Consider the following 20,565-nt stretch of genomic DNA (forward strand, 5'->3'; position numbering starts at 1 on the left):
AAAAACATGCACAACTTTTTTTTAAGTTCCAGGGTACATGTGTAGGATGTGCAGGTTTGTTACATAGGTAAACGTGTGCCATGGTGGTTTGCTGCACCTATCAACTCATCACCTAGGTATGCATTAGTTATTTTTCCTGATATTAGCCTGATATATTTCCTGATATTAGCCTGGCATGCATTAGCTATTTTTCCTGATGCTCTCCCCTCATCTGCCCTCCCCCAAGAGGCCCCAGTGTGTGTTGTTCCCCTCCCTGTGTCCATGTGTTCTCATGGTTCAGCTCCCACTTATAAGTGAGAACATGTGGTGTTTGGTTTTCTGTTCCTGCATTACTTTGCTGAGGATAACGGCTTCCAGCTCCACCCATGTCCCTGCAAAGGATATGATTTCATTCTGTATGGCTGCATAGTATTCCATGGTGCATATGTACCACATTTTCTTAATCCAGCCTATCACTAATGGGCATTTTGGTTGCTAACCATGCATAACTTTTAACTGACTTGTAGCTTATTCAAGGAGTCGGTCCTGGCACACTCTACCTTACTATCACTATCAGCCTTTTCTCCTTCCTTCCTGACCTTCCCTCCTTCCGTCCTCCCATCCCATACGTCCTTTTTCACCTTGAGGAGCTATGGGAAGTACTAGGTGGTATGAAAGAGAGTGAGGAGAAGATAAGAATCCCTGCCCTAATGGTCAATGTATGCTTTTTATGGGAAAACAAGATATGTTTTCCTGGCAACATTTGTGAACATTTCCTTCAAAAATCTTTAAATATTTTTCACTAAGACTTAAAAAAAAAAAAAAGCTTTTATATGAAAGCATAACTTAAGGCAGAAGGGGAAGTAAAAATAACAGTCATCACCCAGAATGCTAAGGAGACCTTAATGTAAACAGGAGATTGGAAGGGTAATGGGAATATGCTGTGCCTTCCTTAAAGTTGTTCTGTTGCTCTCTGGGCTCGGACCTGGTTCGCGGCGACATGACCAAACGTACCAAGAAAGTCGGGATCGTCGGTAAATACGGGACCCGCTATGGGACCTCCCTCTGGAAAATGGTGAAGAAAATTGAAATCAGCCAGCACGCCAAGTACACTTGCTCTTTCTGTGGCAGAACCAAGATGAAGAGACGAGCTGTGGGGATCTGGCACTGTGGTTCCTGCAGGAAGACAGTGGCCGGCGGTGCCTGGGCATACAATAAATACCACTTCTGCTGTCACGATAAAGTCCGCCATCAGAAGACTGAAGGAGTTGAAAGAGCAGTAGATGCTCCTCTACTCTTTGAGACGTCACTGGCCTATAATAAATGTGTTAATTTATGTTAAAAAAAAAAAAAGTTGTTCTGTTAATTAATTAACACATAGTTATGCTTTCCAGTGGGATGAAGTGAAACTCCCAAGTGTGTTTTGTATTGTTGGTGTTTTTATATTTCTCAGCCATCCCCCAATCACATTTTAGCATTATTACTAGATTGACTTCCCCCAAATAAAGTGTCTGCTGAGTGGGAGGATGGAACATTCTAAACTCAATATTCCAGAGCCTAGAATCTAATTGTTTCTGCCACTCACAGTGTGGCCTTGGGCAAGTCCCTTATTCTGTCTGTGCCTTCATTTCCTTCCCAGTCCAGAGAGGGCAGTTTGACTTGATGATTTTAAAGGTGCCTTTTACCAAAATTTTGTGATTTCTTGAAAATGATGTTTGCGAGTCACCCACACCTTTGGGGATGAGAGACTAATAGCAGACACCCTCAGAGATTGGGATGGAGATTACTGAGCTTTCTTATATAGGCCATTGGTTGTCATTTATACTCTTCTGAGGTTTTCAGAACAGGAAAATAGGTGGGGTTAACTCTGCCCGTGAGAAACATCTTGAGCGAACTATGATTTCAGTTGAAAGGTGTGTTTTTGTGAGTGGAGCACCGCAGAAGAACCGAAGACTGTTGTGTGCTCCCTGCAGAAGGGGCTGCCATGATCCTTTCCTCCTGTGAGTAAGATGGGCTTTGTCAGTTTATTTTCGGGGCTTGTTCTGGGCCTATTCTTCTTGAACAGCAGAGGATTTTTTTTTCTAAGGCACAGAGCTTGGGAACATTAAAAGATAATTTCCTCAGATGTTGTGACAGAGTTTTGTTTCTTATTTAAAGAACCACGGTGGTGATGTAATTCTAATAAAGGTTCAGCATTGAGAACATAAATGAAAGAAAAACAAGAAGAATGTCCAGGAATCTACATATGTGTGTGTAGAAATGCAATCAGTGTGAAGTACTTGTTTTTAGAATGAGACTGTAATGAACTTTGGGCTGAAGGCCAGGAGACCAAATTCTAGTTCTAGATTTGCTCCAGCAGTGGTGGATCACAGTTGGCAACTTTATATAAATACACACACAGACACAAATAGATATATTTAAGGCAAAAGGAAGAGAGGTCAAAACACAACTGTGTTTATACTCTGAAATTATCTGCTTTATCTTGTAAACATATAGACTTACCCTTATTTTCACAGGAGTATTTATTCTCAATTTTGTGTAGACATCCGTTATCGAGGACCTTTCCCAAGCAATTGAAATTTAGGCAAAACTGATTCTTACCTGCAGTCAGAGCCTGAGTAAAGAAACCAAAATAGGGGTCAAAGTCATGAGTCTCCACATGGTTAAGAGTGTGAACATGGTCGAGTGTGAACACTGGCTTAAATGTCTCTTTCCCTCATATATATTACATATGAAGATGTTATTTTAATATTTTTATAGAATATAAGACCACTGTTAAAAATAAGTGCTAGTTTCAGGAGAACAGAGAAAGATTCCCTAGATGCTGTTATCTGTGAAGATCCTTGGTTTGAAAGAGCCGTGGGGATGCTTATAAATCCAAATTAGAATAAAAAGAAAAACAAGCAGAATAGTCTTCTAAATAAGAAGGCAGCCATCGTATCAGAATTGCAATATGTTTGTTTATAAAGGTATTTATTGAGCACCTACCATGGGCCATGGTCTATACCAGTTCCTTTATATTCCTTATCTGAAAGCTTCACTACAAACTGGCAAGGTGAAAATTGTTATTCTTATGTAGCCAATAAGAGAATAGTGCCTTTGAAAGTTTAAATCTCACCAAAAGCTCACATGGTTGTCAGACTCAGGATTTAAGCATGAGACTTTTTTTTTCTGAGACAGAGTCTTGCTCTGTCACCCAGGCTGGAGTGCAATGGCGTGATCTCAGCTCACTGTAAGTTCGACCTCCTAGGTTCAAGCAGTTCTCCTGCCTCAGCCTCCCGAGTAGCTGGGACTACAGGTGCATGCCACCATGCCTGGCTAATTTTTCTATTTTTAGTAGAGAGAGGGTGTCACCATGTTGGCCAGGCTGGTCTCGAACTCCTGACCTCAAATGATTTGCCTCAGCCTCTCAAAGTGCTGGGATTACAGGTGTGAGCCACCACACCTGGCCAAGTATGAGACTTGCCAGACTTGGGATTTAAGCACTCTTCCTTTTGCCTTAAATATATATATATATATATATACACACACACACACACACACACGTACACACATATATAAGTTTATATACATAAATAAGCTCTCAAAGGGAGTGTGTGTATGTGTATGTGTATATTTGTATACATATAAATCTGCCAACCGTGATCCACAAATGCTGGACAAAATCCAGAACTAGAACTTTAGCCCAGGCGACTCCCTTTTTGGCCACTTTGCAACAAAATGTAAAGAAACAATAAACCTAAGAGGTGCTTTAAGAACTTTATTTTGCACTTTGGGAGGCCGAGACGGGCGGATCACGAGGTCAGGAGATCGAGACCAACCTGGCTAATGCGGTGAAACCCCGTCTCTACTAAAAAATACAAAAAACTAGCCGGGCGAGGTGGCGGGCGCCTGCAGTCCCAGCTACTCGGGAGGCTGAGGCAGGAGAATGGCGTAAACCCGGGAGGCGGAGCTTGCAGTGAGCTGAGATCCAGCCACTGCACTCCAGCCCCGGTGATAGAGCGAAACTCCGTCTCAAAAAAAAAGAACTTTATTTTGGGACTTGCTTTAGAAGACTATTCAGTCCCATGTGCAGTTTTGGAAATACTTGTAAATTTATCTCTAAGACTCAGAGGGCCTTATTTTGCAGATAAGGAAGGAAAATACTGTCTTTGATTTTAATACTAGATGATGATGGAACCAAGCTTCAACAAAGCTCAGTCATATCAGATTAAAGCAATCAAAGGCCAGCTAAAAAAAAGTCAAGTTTTTACATTTCTGACTTTTAGGTGGCATTAAGGAAAAATGGATTGTAATTTTTAAATGTCATCTATTTAAGCCAAATCCCCTCACAGGAGCCAACAATTGTTTGTAGATTTTTGTAAAAAAAAAAAAAAAAAAAAAAAATAGACCAGATTATTGCAGTTGTGCTGACCTGAAAATAACTCGTAGTCTTCCATTCACGCAGATAAGAACAAGGCTCCTGTTAACAGAAATATAGGCCAAGCAGAGCAAAGCAGAAAAAGCGAAAAAGCAGCAACCTGTGTCCCCTGCCACCCCCACTGGCAGGACAAGCTCAACAGTGACTTAAGAATCTTTAAATGTTAAAAGCTGTGTGAGCATCTGCTCTTTATTTCCGTCAAGGTCAGAACTAAAGAAAATGCTGTAAATTACAGCAGGAAGGATTCGGTTATATATAAAATAAATAATTGTGAGGGTTGAGACAAGGATTTGATTGCCCAAGGGATTAAATAAGGGCCTACCTATTGGCGGGGTGTTTTGAGGATTATTCTCTCTGGCGTGGCTTTGATGAAAGCTCACTCTCCTTTCCAGCTTCTGTTAATTTGATTTGGTGATAAGAATCACCTGTTGTCTACTGTCAATTGCAGCTGAATGTGGCTACATTTTCTGCTGGGTAAAACAATGAGTGTTTACTGTTGACAAGGAGACAGCTAAGTGATGCCTCAAGATGTATTACTGTTAATCAAAAAAAAAAAAAAAAAAAAGGTCCAGCCAAGAAGATTGCTTAAGCCGAGGAGTTTGAGGTTGCAGTAAGCTGTGACCACACCACTCCACTCCAATCTGGGTGACAAAGTGAGACCCTGTCTCTTTAAAAAAAAAAAAAAAAAAAAGTTTATGTGTTTGTTAGGATCATTTGCCAAAAACGTTTGTTGTTTTAAGTATTGTCATAGAAGTCTGGCTTCAAAGGTTGCTATATGGTAGGAGAAAGTAATTGTGGAGCATGGGATATTGATCATACTGATGGGAGATTTGGAGTGGGATTTCAGGGCACTGCCCCAGTGAGATTCAGTTTGTGAAATGTACTTGGTATTGCCAGCATTTCCATCAACTCACAGTTGCCCTGAGAACAGATCCAGCCTAGGAGAGTTATTTAAAGGACAGGGCAAGGGAGAACAGCTGGGGGCTTAAAAATTCACCTCTTAGCTCCCCTGTTTGCCTAATTTCTCTGCCTTTCTTTATTTACAACTTAGTAGGAAGAGTGGTTTCTAAGTTGGTGTGCCTGAAGCATGCCTTGGGTGCTGTTAAAAGGCAGGTTTCTGGGTTCATCTCCGTAACTGGGTCTGTGAGTAAGGTAAGGACATTTTGGTCACACCGCCTTTCTTGGGCCTCTCTTTTCGGAGTCCTGTCTTACTCCTTTTTGTATCTGATTCTCAGACCAACTTTGTTAGGTCCACACCTTCCATTATTACTATTATAAATATGAAGATAAGGAGGGTAGCTGTGGTAGGCAGCCTCTAAGATGGCCCGATGATATCTCCCTCCAGATATTCAGGCCCTTATGCAGTCCTCCTCCTTGAGTATGAATTGGACCTAGTACCTCACTTCTCGTGGTTAGAATATGGTAAAGGTGATGGAACGTCACCTCTGAGACCAGCTTACAGAGGCTGCGGCTCCCATTCCTGCGATCGTGGGCTTTCTGCCTCCTGCATCGCTGGCTGCCTAGTTGGCAGCACTCTCAGGCAGCCCGTAGAGAATCCCCATCACGAGGAACTGAGGCACCATGGAATCCGCTTAGAAGTGTATTCTCCACATCTGGTTGGGCCCAGCTTGACTGCAACTCCCTGAGAGATCTGGAGCCACGGGCACCCAGCTAAACCCTTCCAGAACTCCCAGCCCACAGAAAGTGTGAGATAAACGTTTTCAGTCATTAGGTCTCAGAATAATTTGTTTCCAACAATAGATAACTAAGTCTGTGGCAAAAGCAGGAGGAGCCGCAGATTAAAAAAGAACTTGGCCACTTTGTGCACCCTTCTGCTTGGGGCTGGAGTTTGATGCCCTTTCTGAAAAATAGGCTCAAGATTAAAATGGACACTAGATGTGTCTTTTCTTTTGTCTTTGAATCATTTCAGTTTTCTACTCCATCACTGCCTCAAGTGTCTGGTGATAACTGCAGCCGCCTTTTGTAACTACTGCAGATCCCCCCATTGCTCCTCTGTGGAGCTCCCCAGGCCAGCAGCGCCCGCACTTCCTGCCCACCGAGGGTCAGTGAGCAGCATGGCTTCCGGCCCAGTGCCAGCCACGCCCGTGTGCCTTGTGGCCGAGCGCTTCTTCACATCACAAGCTGGCTCGATGTCTTGGGTGTGATGTCTGCGAGCTTGTTATGAACTTTGAGCTCACAGAAAACAGTGTTCTAGGAAATATTTTGAGATGTAGGGGAGGGGAGAGGTTGTGGGCAAGGTGCCTGTAAAGTCCAACTCACATCAGCCTCTTCTGAGAAAGAAAGAAAAATTGCCTCATAGACCAAACAAGGGTTTGGGTGGCTGCTGTCCGTGCCTGGGGGGGTTGCCCTGGAGGAAGCTGAGAAACAGATTAGCGGTCATCTTCAGGAAGATTCTGCCTTTCCTTACAGCACCTTTTACTCCCAGAAACCATGATCTTCCCTGGTGCCTGGGACCCCATCCAGCTTCCCAGGCTTCTAGAATCTCCTTGCCCCACACAGCACCCCTTCAGGCCATAGACAGGTCAAGCACCACTCTTCCACTCAAATTGATCAGTTTGTTGTCCTGCTAGCTAGGTACTTGTTTTCTCTTAGTTGCCAATGACTCACCTAAAGTAGTTATCCTCCCTTCTTTAAGGTTTCACCAGCAGTATAATGTCAAAAAAACAGAACAGTCGAGGTCTAACACAAATTACTTATTTTATTCATACATTTAGAAAAACTAACATCTCTGGAGACCATCACTTAGAAGAATGGACATTTTATTATCAAAAGGAAAAGTGTACACCCGTGCAAACACAGACACGGGATCACTTCACACCCCAAATGCATAAAGGTTATAAATTCAGAATAAAGGATACATTTCTAAATTAAATAAACATTTATGTGAAAAACTCAATGTCCCAATTTTATTATTTTCCCCTCTCCTTGGTGTGGGGTCTTGGTGTGGTGTCTAACTCCAAACCAAGAAGTCTAACTCCAACTTGGAAGCCTTTTCTAACTCCTGTTCAGAGGTAGAAATCCATGCTATAGCCAAGCTATTTATATGCTATAACCAAGCTAGTTACGGATAACATGGGTTAATGTGGCTAAAACGTGCCTATCTTCAAAAGGCCCTTAAGAAATGGATGTAGTGGGGCCGGGCACAGTGGTTCACGCCTGTAATCCCAGCACTTTGGGAGGCCGAGGCGGGCAGATCACGAGGTCAGGAGATCGAGACTATCCCGGCTAACACGGCGAAACGCCATCTCTACTCAAAATACAAAAAAAAATTAGCCGGGTGTGTTGGCGGACGCCTGTACTCCCAGCTACTCAGGAGGCTGAGGCAGGAGAATGACGTGAACCTGGGAGCAGAGGTTGCAGTGAGTCGAGATAGCACCACTGCACTCCAGCCTGGGGGACAGAGCGAGACTCCGTCTCAAAAAAAAAAAAAAAAAAAAAGAGAGAAGAGAAGAAATGGATGTAGTGGTGGGCATTTATGGCAGAGTAATGAGGAAGTTTGGCCTTTCTGTAAATTTCTGGAAGAAAAAAAAGGGATATTTTGCAGCAAACTTACAGAATCAGCTCTGGTCACCCAGAGCCATTTTTCCAAAACCACAAGTTTTCAAGGCTTCCCGACTCACCACAGCCCATCAACTGCAAAAGCAGCGGGTATCAGACGTTCCTCATCTTAAAACCACAATCTGGAGTGCCTGGGTTGGGCGACAAGCCTGGTCTTTGGGTTAAGGCAGCTCTTGAAACAGCCAGTTGCAAGCCATGTTTTTAAATACAAATCATTAGCCATGTGCCAGTTATTATGATGACCAAATTCAGTAGGAATGCATTTCACTCAAGGCACTGATTCAAAACGAAACCCTAACATCGGAAATGCCAGGGGATGAACTGGAGGTGATGATGTAAACTTCAAAACATTAGACACGAGGAAGCGACAGCGGCTTTGCTTCCCGCGCAGCCCGGGGCCCCACAGCTCTTCACATCTGTTCCTTTGTCCTCTTCAGAGGTGACCTTAGGAACTGTTCTGAGAAGGGGTGCTTCTCACTCTTGCTTTCTTCCAGTGCCCCCTGGTGGAAACGTGTTCCCAATCAGCCCAGCTGTTGCCACCCAGGAACCTCTGGGGGTGGAAAGAATGCCAATAGGAGCGTATCCCAGAGGACAGAGGGGCACAAATCCTTCCCAGGAAAAAACAAATACCAAGGATGGGGGGTCCAACTGCCTACCCCATGATAGACGTTCCGTTTTCTAAAGGTCACAGAGATTACATCTGATGCAATGCCCCTTTTTCTGATTTGCTGGCCTGAGGCTCATCATGAGAGATATTTGCTGAGGAATAAGAAGTAGATGAAAAGAACAGCGCAGATGTAAGCATGGGAGAGGAAGCTCAGCTCCTTCAGTGATAATCTTCAAGCCTGAATATATTATTTCCACATTTTCTTCCAGCAGGCAAATAGTCATTGCCTATCTCTGGGGCATTTTTGTCGCTCTGGCAAAGGCCCTTGATATGCACGAGTTCCAGCCTAAGTTGGGAATTTGCTAATAGCTCACGGGCTTTCTCTCTGCGGGTTAATAGGCAAAACAATGCAAAGAATGGCTTCTGTAATCACAGAATGCCTGTGGAAGGCCACTCTCTACTTACTGGGAACACCTGTGCTGCTGTAAATTGAAAATGATCATGCATCGAATACTCCTTGATACGCGCATTGGAATGAATTTTGGCCCAACACTTCAATCTGTAAATAAAGATGCCTGCTGTCTTGGAAAGTCATGCCAAGCAAGGGAACACCAGGGAACTGTTTGGCTTTCATGGTGTGATTTTTCTTCTCGCAATGATTATTTATGGGGCAGCAACTCTGCTGGGTAGATGATGGAACCACAAACAAGGCAGGGGTTTGCCTTTCTGCTCACCACTGTTCTTGGTCTTTGGGGAAAATTAAATAAAATTGGGTCACAATTAAAGCAGTGGTAGGTTAGGTCTGTACCTTTCTTTAAAGGCCATTGTCTTTGCTATTGAATTGGGAAACATAAGAATTTTTGAAAATATTTTCTCCTAAATTCCAGGCTGCAGAAGAAACCAAGGGGAATATTATCAGGTGTGGCCATGTGTTATGAGGTCAGGGAGCTGGGGGAGGCCTTTCTCTAGTCCCAGGTACTCCTGCCTGCTGACTGATACCAGCAATTTCTCTTTCAAAGTTCTTGACTTGGCCAGGCATGGTGGCTCACGCCTGTAATCCCAGCAGTTTGGGAGGACGAAGAGGGCGGATCACTTGAGGTCGAGAGTTTGAGACTAGCTTGGCCAATGTGGTGAAATCCCATCTCTACTAAAAATACCAAAAAAATGAGCCGTGTATGGTGGAGCACGCCTGTAGTCCCAGCTACTTGGGAGACTGAAGCAGGAGAATCGCTAGAACCTGGTAGGCGGAGGTTGCAGTGAGCCGAGATCATGCTACTGTACTCCAGCCTGGGTGACAGAGCAAGACTCTATCTCAAACAAAACAAAACACACACACACACACACACACACACACACACACACACACACACACAAAGTTCTTGACACTTGAACAAGGTGGTTCTCCAAAATGTAATTACTCACAGCCTAACATTGACCAGAAGCCTTATCAATAACATAAATGTTGATCAACACATATTTTGTACGTTATGTGTATCATACACTGTATTCTTATAATAAAGTAAGCTAGGGAAAAGAAAAGCTTTAAGAAAGTCATAAGGAAAATAGATTTACTATTCATGAAGTGAAAGTGGCTTATGATAAATGCCTTCATCCTCATAATCTTCATGTTGAATAGTCTGAGAAAGAGGATTAAGAGGAAGAGTTGGTCTTACTGTTTCAGGGGTGACAGAGGCAGAAGAAAATCTTCATGTAAATGTTTATACCGTGTTTTTCAAGTGTCAAACTTTAAATTTCATGTGTTGTGATGGTTAACTTTATGGGTCAACATGGCTGGGTCACAGTGCCCAGATATTTGGTCAAACATTATTCTGGATGTTTCTGTGAGGGTACTTTTTGGATGAGATTAACATTTAAATTGGTGGACTTGGAGTAAAATGGGTCACCCTCCATCATGTGGATGGGCCTCATCCACAGTTGAAGGCCTTAATGAAAGTCAGACCTCCCCGAGCAAGGAGGACTTCTGCCAGCAGACCACCTTTGGGCTCAAACTGCAACTCTTCTCTCACTCTTCAGCTTGCCAGCCTACCCTGTTAGATTTTGGACTTGCCAGTTTCCACAACTGCCTGAGCCAGTTCCTTAAGAGAAACCTCTCTCTGTGTTCACCCTGACTGTTACAAATATCATGCTTACAAGCATGTACACACCTCTGCACTGCAGTAAGCATGACATTGCTGAAGCTCTGCAGTACAGCATATTTACTATTTAACATTGTGTCAGTCATTTATATCTTACTGAGAAAAAGCGTGAGAGCCTCTCCTGAGGCCTGCTTTGATAGCAGGGAGACAGTCAGTCACCTGGGGTCCTGAATGGGGAAAGCACCTGCCTTTGAGTCAGGGGTGGAGTTGGCTCAGAAGAGAGGAGTTGGAGCTGAAGATACACTTTGGTTTACTCACTCTTCTTCTTCCATTTTGTCTTCAGAGGGAAAACCATACCTGCTCCTATTTGGTTACCTTAAATGTATTTTGTGAGTACCCAATAAATAGTTGCTGAATGAGTTCTAGGGAACTGGTTGGGGGACAAAGTGGTAAAGTAACTGAGAGTAGCTGGTATGTTCTAGCGATGTTTGCCTCTGCAATCTTATTTAATCTTCTCATCCACAAGGATAGTCTTATTGTGACGCTCATGGACTCTGGGCTTGATGTCTGGCTCAGCTGCTTTTTATGTGACTGGATAAATGGCTGAAGCTCTCTGTTCCTCTGTTTCTTTAAGATGGTATTCATGTTAGTATAGTGAGTAAGTTAGCATAGCGTAGTATAGTAAGATCTTAGTATATCTGTCATGCCTGGCATATGGTAAGGGCTGTGTTGGTAGAAGTGGGAAAACCCTTTCTTAGAAGACAGCTTTTATTACCTACATTTTCTAGAATTGATTGCCCAAAATCACATTGTTGCTCCAAGAAAAGGGAGCAGTGATTTGACTGCAAGTCTGCCTAATACTAAAGCCTACTGAACCCCATATTTTCTTTTAATACAGAAAAGAAAAAACAAACACATTTGAATGCCATAGAGTTTTTAATAATTTCATTTGGCATCCCATGGTTTTGTACTTTATTTTGGATAAGCATTTATTTAAAAATATATGTCTGGAATAAAAAGTTAGACTTATGAGCCACCACAAATGCTGGCTAAAGCTCTGGAAGCTCAGTCTTCACTTTTGTCATTCCACTCAGTCAAAAGATCACGATCATCTTGCCTTTCTCAGTGGCCAGCATCACACTGTGAAATACTGGATGATAGGATGAATGAGTGGAAAAAAAAAAAAAAGAGCTCAGATGTAATGTAAGGGTGTTGATATTGGTTGGGTCTTATTTAATAGCTATTTATTGAGTTCTTGTTATGTGCCAGGCACTGATGCCAGAAGCTAGGGAGAAGACAAAAAAAAATTAAAAATAAAAAAAAGGATAAGATGCAGTCCCTGAGATAGAGAAGCTTGCAGTCTGGTCCAGTGTCTCTACTGGGGTTGACTTTGTCCCCAGCGAACATTTGGCAAAGCCTGGAAACACTTGGGTTTCCACAATTGGAAGGTGGTGGTGGTGTGGGTGTTAGAAGGGAGAGGGCTGTGTTGCTGCTGGCATCTAGTGCATAAAGCCCCGAGATGCCCTAAATATTCAGTGGTACACAAGACAGCTCCCCACAATAAAGAATGATCCTGTCTAAAATGTTGATACTGGTGAGATTGAGAAGCCCTGTGAGAGATGAAGCCTACATAGAGAAACTTAAATGACCATCTCAGGTGGTACCTAACTAGGAGCCACAGGGCAGGACTGACCATAGGTGCTTTGGGAACTGAAAGGAAGAGTAGATGGGAGTGGATTGCAATGTAAGTCTTCCTTTCCAGGTTGGAGGCAGAGAGGCACGATGTGTCTGTGAGAACAGAGCAAGCGGAAGAAGCTAATGCAGCAGGAATTGGTGAAAGCTAAAGCAGTCAGGGTGAGGTCACTTGTGGAAGACCTTGAAAGTGGGGGAAGATATAATGCTGAAGATGAAGAGCAGTTGGCTGAGGCAGGCTTTTAGGGAAATGGGTATATAGGGTGAATTGAAGGAGACAACTTGAAGCAGAGACTCTAGATTCAGGTTCAAATCCTGGCTCCCTGCTTACTAGCCCTTTGTTGGTAAGGAGTAACCTCTCTGATTCATATTCCTCATCTGTAAAGCGGCATCTACTTCACAGGGTCATTGTGAGGACTAAGTGAATTAATGCCAAATTACAGGTATGCATTGATGAGGGCTTAGTCTGGCTTATTGGAAGGGTGTATAAGAAAGAAAAAGCCAAGCCCTGTGAACAGATTGATAGATTGATGGCAGATTGAATACAAAGGGTGGGGCTCAGGAAGAATCTAAGTTTTCTATGGTGGACTCATTCACAGACATGGGAAGATCGGAAAGGGGAAGCGACAGAACGGTTTTCTTACTGGGGATAGTGAGGAAGATGATAATTCTTGTTGGGGAAAAGGTAAGACAGAGGCCAAATTGAGGAAATAAAAATCCTTTTGTATCTATCACTAAAAGTTATGTACATGTAGAAAGCTATCAATCATAGAATGGGCACCTAATTATCAAATCACAGGCCCATTTGATTTTCTCGGTTTTTCCTTTTCTTTATAAATTTAGGTTTTGAAATATTTCAAGCACACAGAAAAAAGTAGAGAATAACATAACACGCCAGTGATTACTCAAGAATAAGGTGGCCATTATATACACTTGCGGGCTTTGATGATAATAAATAATTTGTTTATATTAAAACAGAAGGCTACATAGACGGTCAGAGCTCATCTTGTTGGACCATTTTCCAATGGCTTCTAGGCTGAGAACTGATTGCTTTGCTTGGCCTGTGGCCAAGTTGTTCTCTATCTTCAGTTCTATTAAGCCCCCTTGCTACATAGACTCCCAAGGTCTTATCTTCCTTTATTTCAAGGACTTTTGTGACTGAGTTATTTCTCTCTCGTCATACTGTTCACCATTTCCAATTGAACCTGCTTGTTCTGTTCCAAATACCATTTGCAAATTCCCACTAGGAATGAATCAAGACAGGTACATCCTCTGAGCAAGCCTATAATTTTGTGCTCTTTCAAACATATTCATTCATTTATTCATTCACTGAACAAATATTTATTGAGCATTCATTGTGTCAAAAAGTGTTCTAGCCTCTTGGGATATAACAATTGTGAACAAAATAGACAAAGGTGCTTGTTTACATACTAGTGAGGGAGACAAACAGTAAAGAAAAAAGGTAAACAAATTGCACAGCATGTTAGAACATGAGAAATACACCAAAAAAGAAAGAAAATGTAGAGCAGAGTGAGGAACCTTAAAGGGAGTGCAGATGGGCATAATAACAAATCAAGGAGCTATTCACTTAGAGGTTTGAGCAAAGACTTGGAGGGATTGGAGGGAGTTGAAAATGGAGGGAGGAGTGCTCTCAAAAAAACAAAAGCCAAGAATCTCTGGTGAGAGCAGGCCCTGTGGCTCCAGCAGCAGCATCGGGGTGTGGCTGAGTGAGGTGATCAGGAGCTTATTGCAGAGGAGATGAGAGGCAACAGGAGGCCAGATCATGGAACATTTTATAGGCTCTTGTGGGACATGTAGCTATACCACTGAGTGAAATGGGGAGCTATTGTGGGGTTCTCAGACAAGGAGCAACAGGATCTGACTCATTAAAAAATCAGGAAACAATAGGTGTTAGAGAGGATGTGGAGAAATAGGAACACTTTTACACTGTTGGTGGGATTGTAAACTAGTTCAACCATTATGGAAAACAGTATGGCAATTCCTCAAGGATCTAGAACTAGATGTACCATATGACCCAGCCATCCCACTACTGGGTATATACCCAAAGGATTATAAATTATGCTACTACAAAGACACATGCACACGTATGTTTATTGCGGCACTATTCACAATAGCAAAGACTTGGAATCAACCCAAATGTCCATCAGTGACAGACTGGATTAAGAAAATGTGGCACATATACACCATGGAATACTATGCAGCCATAAAAAAGGATGAGTTTGCGTCCTTTGTAGGGACATGGATGCAGCTGGAAACCATCATTCTTAGCAAACTATCACAAGAAGAGAAAACCAAACACCGCATGTTCTCACTCATAGGTGGGAACTGAACAATGAGCTCACTTGGACTCGGGAAGGGGAACATCACACACTGGGGCCTATCATGGGGAGGGGGGAGGGGGGAGGGATTGCATTGGGGAGTTATACCTGATATAAATGATGAATTGATGGGTGCTGACGAGTTGATGGGTGCAGCACACCAACATGGCACATGTATACATATGTAACCTGCACGTTATGCACATGTACCCTAGAACTTAAAGTATAATAAAAATAAAATAAAATAAAATTTAAAAAAAGAGTTAAATTAATTACTTTGGCTGCTGTGCTGAGAATAAAGCATAGTGGGAGGAGGAGAAGCAGGAAGAAGTTAGGAGGCTTTTGGTGTGAGCCAGAAGAGGTGATGGTGGCTTATCCATGGTGGTGACGGATGAGATGGGGAAAGCAATAAGTGTGTGTGTGTGTTTTAAATTGTGTTGAGATATAAAAATTTGCCATTTTAACCATATTTGAGTGTACAGTTCAGCAACATTAAGTACATTCACATTGTTGTAAACCATAACTATCCTCTATCTCCAAAATTTTTTCATCATCCCAAATGGAATCTTGAGTAAACAGTTTTCTATATCCACAGGGTCCACATTCCTGGGTTCAACCAACTGTTGAAAAAAAAATTTGAAAAAAAAAAGGATGGTTGCGTCTGTATGGAACATGTACACACATTTTTTCTTGTCATTATTTCCTAAACAATATAGTGTAACAATGATTTACATAGCATTTACATTGTATTAGGTATTATAAGTAATCCAGAGATGATTTAAAGTATATGTGAGGAAGTGTGTAGGTTATATGCAAATATTACATCATTTTATATAAGGATCTTAAGCATCTGTGGATTTTGATATCTGTCGGGGGATCTGGAACCAGTCTCCCATGGACGCTGGGGAAGACTGTATTTTTTAAAGGCACAATCAGCATACTTTCTTGATAAATTGGCCTGGGTGTGAGAGAGAGAGAGAGGGGTCAAGGATGACTAAGATTATTTATCTGAGCAACTGGAAAGACAGAATTGTTTTTGGCAAGATGTAGAAGGGTGACAGAACCCGTTTGGGGAGGGAGGAAGTAAAAGAGTTCAGATTTCATCTCCTGTTTACTTGAGGTATCCACTAAGACATCCAAGTGGAGAATTTGAGAATGCATTTGGGTAGGTGAGTCTGGAGTTAATTAGAACTGGGCTAGATGTGTACATTTGGATGTCATCAGTTGATAGATGGTTTTTAAGCTGCAGGAGGGAATGGGATAATCGAAAGAGTGAATAAGACAAAGAAAAGAAGAAATCAAATGCTTTGCAGGAAATCTAGCATTATTAAGAGGTCAGGGAGGTAGAGAACAAAGCAGCAAAAGAGACTGACAAGGAGCAAAGCCAAGGGATGTGGTACCAATGCTGCCAAGAGAGAGGTTCAGTAAGATGAGGACTTAGAGTTGACCATTGGACTTAATGGTGCATGGGTCACTGGCGACCTGAACAAGAGCAGTATTTTTTTTAGAAGTGGTAGAGATGACAGCCTGACTGTAATGGAAGGAGAGCAGTTGGAGACAGCAAGTAAAGAGCCTTATTTCTAGGGCCGGAGGACTGGCTCACGCCTGTAATTCCAGGACTTTGGGAGACCTAGGTGGGCAGATCACTTGAGATCAGGAGTTTGAGACCAGCCTGGCCAATATGGTGAAACCCCATCTCTACTAAAAATACAAAAATTAGCTGGGCGTGGTGGCAGGTGCCTATAATCCCAGGTACTCTGGAGGCTGAGGTAGGAGAATTGCTTGGACCTGGGATCCAGAGGTTGCAGTGAGCCAAGATGGAGCCACTGCACTCCAGTCTGGGTGACAGAGCAAGAGTCGGTCTCAACCAAAAAAAAAAAAAAAAAAAAAAAAAAAAAAAAAAAAAAAAAAAGAGAGAGAGACTTATTTCTAGATTTTACAATAAATAGGGAGCAAATCAATGAAGGAAATAAGAACACAAGAAGTTTGTTTTGTTTTTAATTGCTGAAGTAACTATGCACGTGCGCATGTGTGTGTATGTATGCTGATGATCCCGTAGAGAGGGGAAAAAATGGTGATATAGGAGAAAGAGGGAGTATTTTTTAAATTTTGAATTTGAATACCTCCAAGTGGGCTTGGTCACAACAGTTTGCCACAGTCTACACTCTATTCTGACCTACTTCATTCATTTATGTAACCTACATTTAGTTTTGCATCCTCTGGCCTGGATAGATACAGATCTATTTGGGGCTCTAAAACAACACTGGAATAAATTGGTTAGAATGTAAATGAGACCCATTCCAGCCAAAGTCAACAGAGTCCTTAAGTGCTAATGCACGCTCTCTTCGAAGAGTGATTTCTTGCAGTTTGCTCATCCCAGCAGACACAGCAGATGAAAATGGACAGTCAGAAGCAGCTGAAATCCAAACACCAAAGAATATGATGTAGTGCAGATTCTTGGGAATTAGTAATTTATTTTATTTTTGTCTCCAGAAGTAAGTCTTTGGGTGGACCATGGAAAATGAGTGATTTCTGGGTGCAGGAAAAGGAAGAGAGAAATGGAAGAAAAGGAAGAGAGAAAGGAAGAGAGAAATCAGAGGGGAGCAATGAAACAGCAGTGGGTGCAAAGGTGAGTCCTTGCCTGGGCTTGGACTTGAACTGTATGTCGAGGGTAGAGAAGAGAGATTTCCCATTAGACCATCAGTGTCAATGGCTCAACAACTGAGCAGGTGATGTCCAAATCAGAGAAAGATAAGTCACAGACGTATGAATGTAGGTTTGGAAGATCAACTTCTTTGATAGGAAAGGAACTAGTATGTATTGACAATGTGTAGGAATTAAATTTTGCAGCCAGCCTCCAAAATGGCTCAGTGTTCCCCACCTTTTAATAATCATTCCTCTCCATCCTAAACTCTATCTTGGAAACAAAAATCTGTAAGGTTAGTTCAACATCCTCCTAAGCCCTCTGGTTCTGATTGGATTACACCTACTGGGAACCCTGGAATGAAGTTGTAGTGATGTTGTTGTGTCCCTAAACAGCAGACGATTCATCTCCTCAAAGTGATCTCTGCTCTACTTTACTCTGTCTCCCCATCCTGGTCCTTTTGAACCCAGGGATAGTGACAGTTCCACTACTGCTGGACCTGGGTTCCTGTATATCTTTTGTGGTTTTCACTCCTTTGTGATTAGTCCCTTTATAAATAACCCTTTCAAAGTTAATCTAAATATGTCATGTTTTCTCTTGTATCAGAAGTAGCTCTAGGAAGCAGATTCAGAGTTGGGTCTGGGGTTTATTTGGTCATATATTTAGAGGTCCAGAGATACCCTCTGCTGGAGAAATAACTCAGTTATCAATTAATCCAATTGTCATTGGTACTGCTTGGGATAAAGGGCAAAGAGAGGGCAAGATGCTGGCTTTATGGCATTTCAGGAAAGCCCCAATAAGAAAATTGCAGCACAAACCCTTAGGAATATTTTCCATCTAAAAAGCAGCTCCTGACTTGCTACTGGTAAAGACTAAATGCTTAATCATGGATCATCAAATATTTATGTGATCCAAGCTGCTTATCATGAGCTGTGTGTTATCTGATTCAATGGACTATGAAATTGGTCATGCATACTAGTTTTCTATCCTAATACAGAAGTGGCATATGTGAAAATGGGTCCTAGTAGATTCAGAAGCTTCAAGAAAGCTTCATAAGCATGCCACATCTATTCACATTGTACTTGCTCTTTCTGCTTCTGCTTCAACTCACACCAGTGGCCTCTTGGGTAGTTCTCCAACAGCTTATGGGAGAAAAATCTCTGGCTTGATTTACAGGAAGATCTGCGTCATAAATGTACACCAACAGGAAACAGCCATTGTACTACAGCCTCATTCAGAGGTAGCCTGATAGATAGTGTTGAAATAAAGTCCTCCCAGAACTTCAGGAAACACGTAAGTTTATTCACTTCATTAGGAAAAGAGATAGTCTGAAACATTGATCTACCTTGATTCACGGGCAATGGTAAAAACAAATTGGTCTGCCAATGCGAACTTGGAAGGAACCAAATTGGAAGACAGGTGACAAGGAGATCTTGGGGAAAGGGATGTGGTTGAATTTCTTATAACAGGGACAGAATAGGAAGATATAACCAGAGACTGACAAGATGACCCATGTTGTGGAGGGTGTTAGCTTTTTCTTAGTCTCACTGGTGCTTTTTCAGTGGCCCCCAAATACCTTACCATGTGTCCCATAACTCCAAAGCAGCTGACTTGATAGAACAGAAGAACGGCCTTTTAAAGGCTCAATTACAATCACATCTGGAAGACAACATCTTGCAAAGTTCAGGTAGGGTCCTGTAGGATGCAATAAATGTCTTAAAGCATCATATGGTTTTGCTTTTCCATAGCCAGGATACATTATATGCTTTTGTTTTTCCATAGCCAGGATACACGAGTCTGGAAACAAAGTGGTGGAGATTGGAGCAGCCTCTCTCACCATTTCATCTAGTAGCCCACCAAAGTATTGTTGTTTACTTTCCCTGTGACTTTGTTTTTTGTAGGTTTGGAGATTCCATTGCCAAGAGAAGAATCCTTTTATTAAGGAATACTGAAGGTTGAACTGCCCTCTGGCCACTATGGGATTGCTTGTACTACTGAATTTATAGGCTCTGAAGGGGGTCAGAGTAGCTGGGGTGATTATCCTGATTTATAGAGGAAGATTAGGTTGGTGCTTCACAATTATGGCAAAGAGAACTTTGTTTAAAAATTAGGGAATGCATTTGCTTCATTTCTTAATATTCTTAATAGTCCTGGTCAATGGAAAACTGTAGCAACCCCACAAAGACCAGACTAAACAAAAACCCAAATCCCACAGGAATCCACTTTCAGATGGGCCAAGTGCAGTGACTCATACCTGTAATCCCAGCACTTTGGGAGGCCAAGATGGGCAGATCACTTGAGGTCAGGAGTCCAAGACCAGTCTGGACAACATGGTGAAATCCTGTCTCTACTAAAAACTATAAAAAATTAGCTGGGTGTGGTGGCACACGTCTGTAATCCCAGCTAGTCGGGAGGCTGAGTCAGGAGAATCACTTGAACCTGGGAGGTAGAGGAGGTTGCAGTGAGCCAAGATAGCACCACTGCACTCCAACCTGGCCGACAGTGAGACTCTGTCTAAAAAAAAGAAAGAATGCTGAGGGGTGTACTGTGCTGGATGTTTCTTGCCTGCCCCTCTCCCTGCTGGTCCACTCTCTGCCTTTCACCAGCCTGCTCTTCGCTCCTGTGTGATTTACATATAACCAGCTGGCTTCCTTCTGGGTTAGGCCAATGGAGAGCCCAGCAAGGAGGGAGGGAGGAGAGTGGAGTAAGGATATTAATCCTCCTGATTTTCTTGCTATGAAGCCTCCTTGGGCCATCTGTGTCCTTGGATGGATGATACGTGCTCTTTTCCAGGTGGCTTGGGCCACAGACACCCCCGCCTTCTAGGTTCTGGTAACCTTCCCTTCCCTCCTCACTTGGTTAGGTGTGGTGATGGCACAGCTCTGGATTCCTGCACTATCCTTGTAGTTTTACTATGCTCTACCTACATCTCTATACTTCCTTTTATAAATAAATCCTTCTCAACATATCCCAGTTTGTGTGCTTTCTGATTCTTGTTGGGATCCTGACTGATAATACTTCCCTGTATGTTCCAGGGACTTTAAAAGATGTTATCTAATTGGTTCTTCACCACGATCCTATTACAATCAGTCTTCTTGATTACCCTCTTACCATATACATGGTATTGGTCTAGGTGTTTTACATGAATCAATTTAATTAGTCCTCACCAGTGGCTTACATGTTAGCCATCCTATTATTCCCATTTTACA

The 20,565-nt window shown here is 42.4% G+C and overlaps 1 protein-coding gene and 1 pseudogene across 1 annotated transcript in view; both read left to right on the forward strand.

Moving 5' to 3' along the window:
* The first annotated feature begins 382 nt into the window (after positions 1 to 382).
* On the forward strand, positions 383 to 17,281 carry LOC111550936 (annotated as a pseudogene).
* Positions 1,845 to 20,565, forward strand: part of TXK (TXK tyrosine kinase) — a 69,312-nt gene continuing 50,591 nt past the window's right edge. Inside the window, exon 1 of the mRNA XM_023224696.3 lies at positions 1,845 to 1,979. Coding sequence (XP_023080464.1) covers positions 1,964 to 1,979 — 16 coding nt within the window. The 5' untranslated portion in view covers positions 1,845 to 1,963. The remainder of the gene's footprint in view (positions 1,980 to 20,565) is intronic.

This window comes from Piliocolobus tephrosceles, chromosome 3 (assembly GCF_002776525.5).
Source record: "Piliocolobus tephrosceles isolate RC106 chromosome 3, ASM277652v3, whole genome shotgun sequence".
Classification (NCBI taxonomy): Eukaryota; Metazoa; Chordata; class Mammalia; order Primates; family Cercopithecidae; genus Piliocolobus; species Piliocolobus tephrosceles.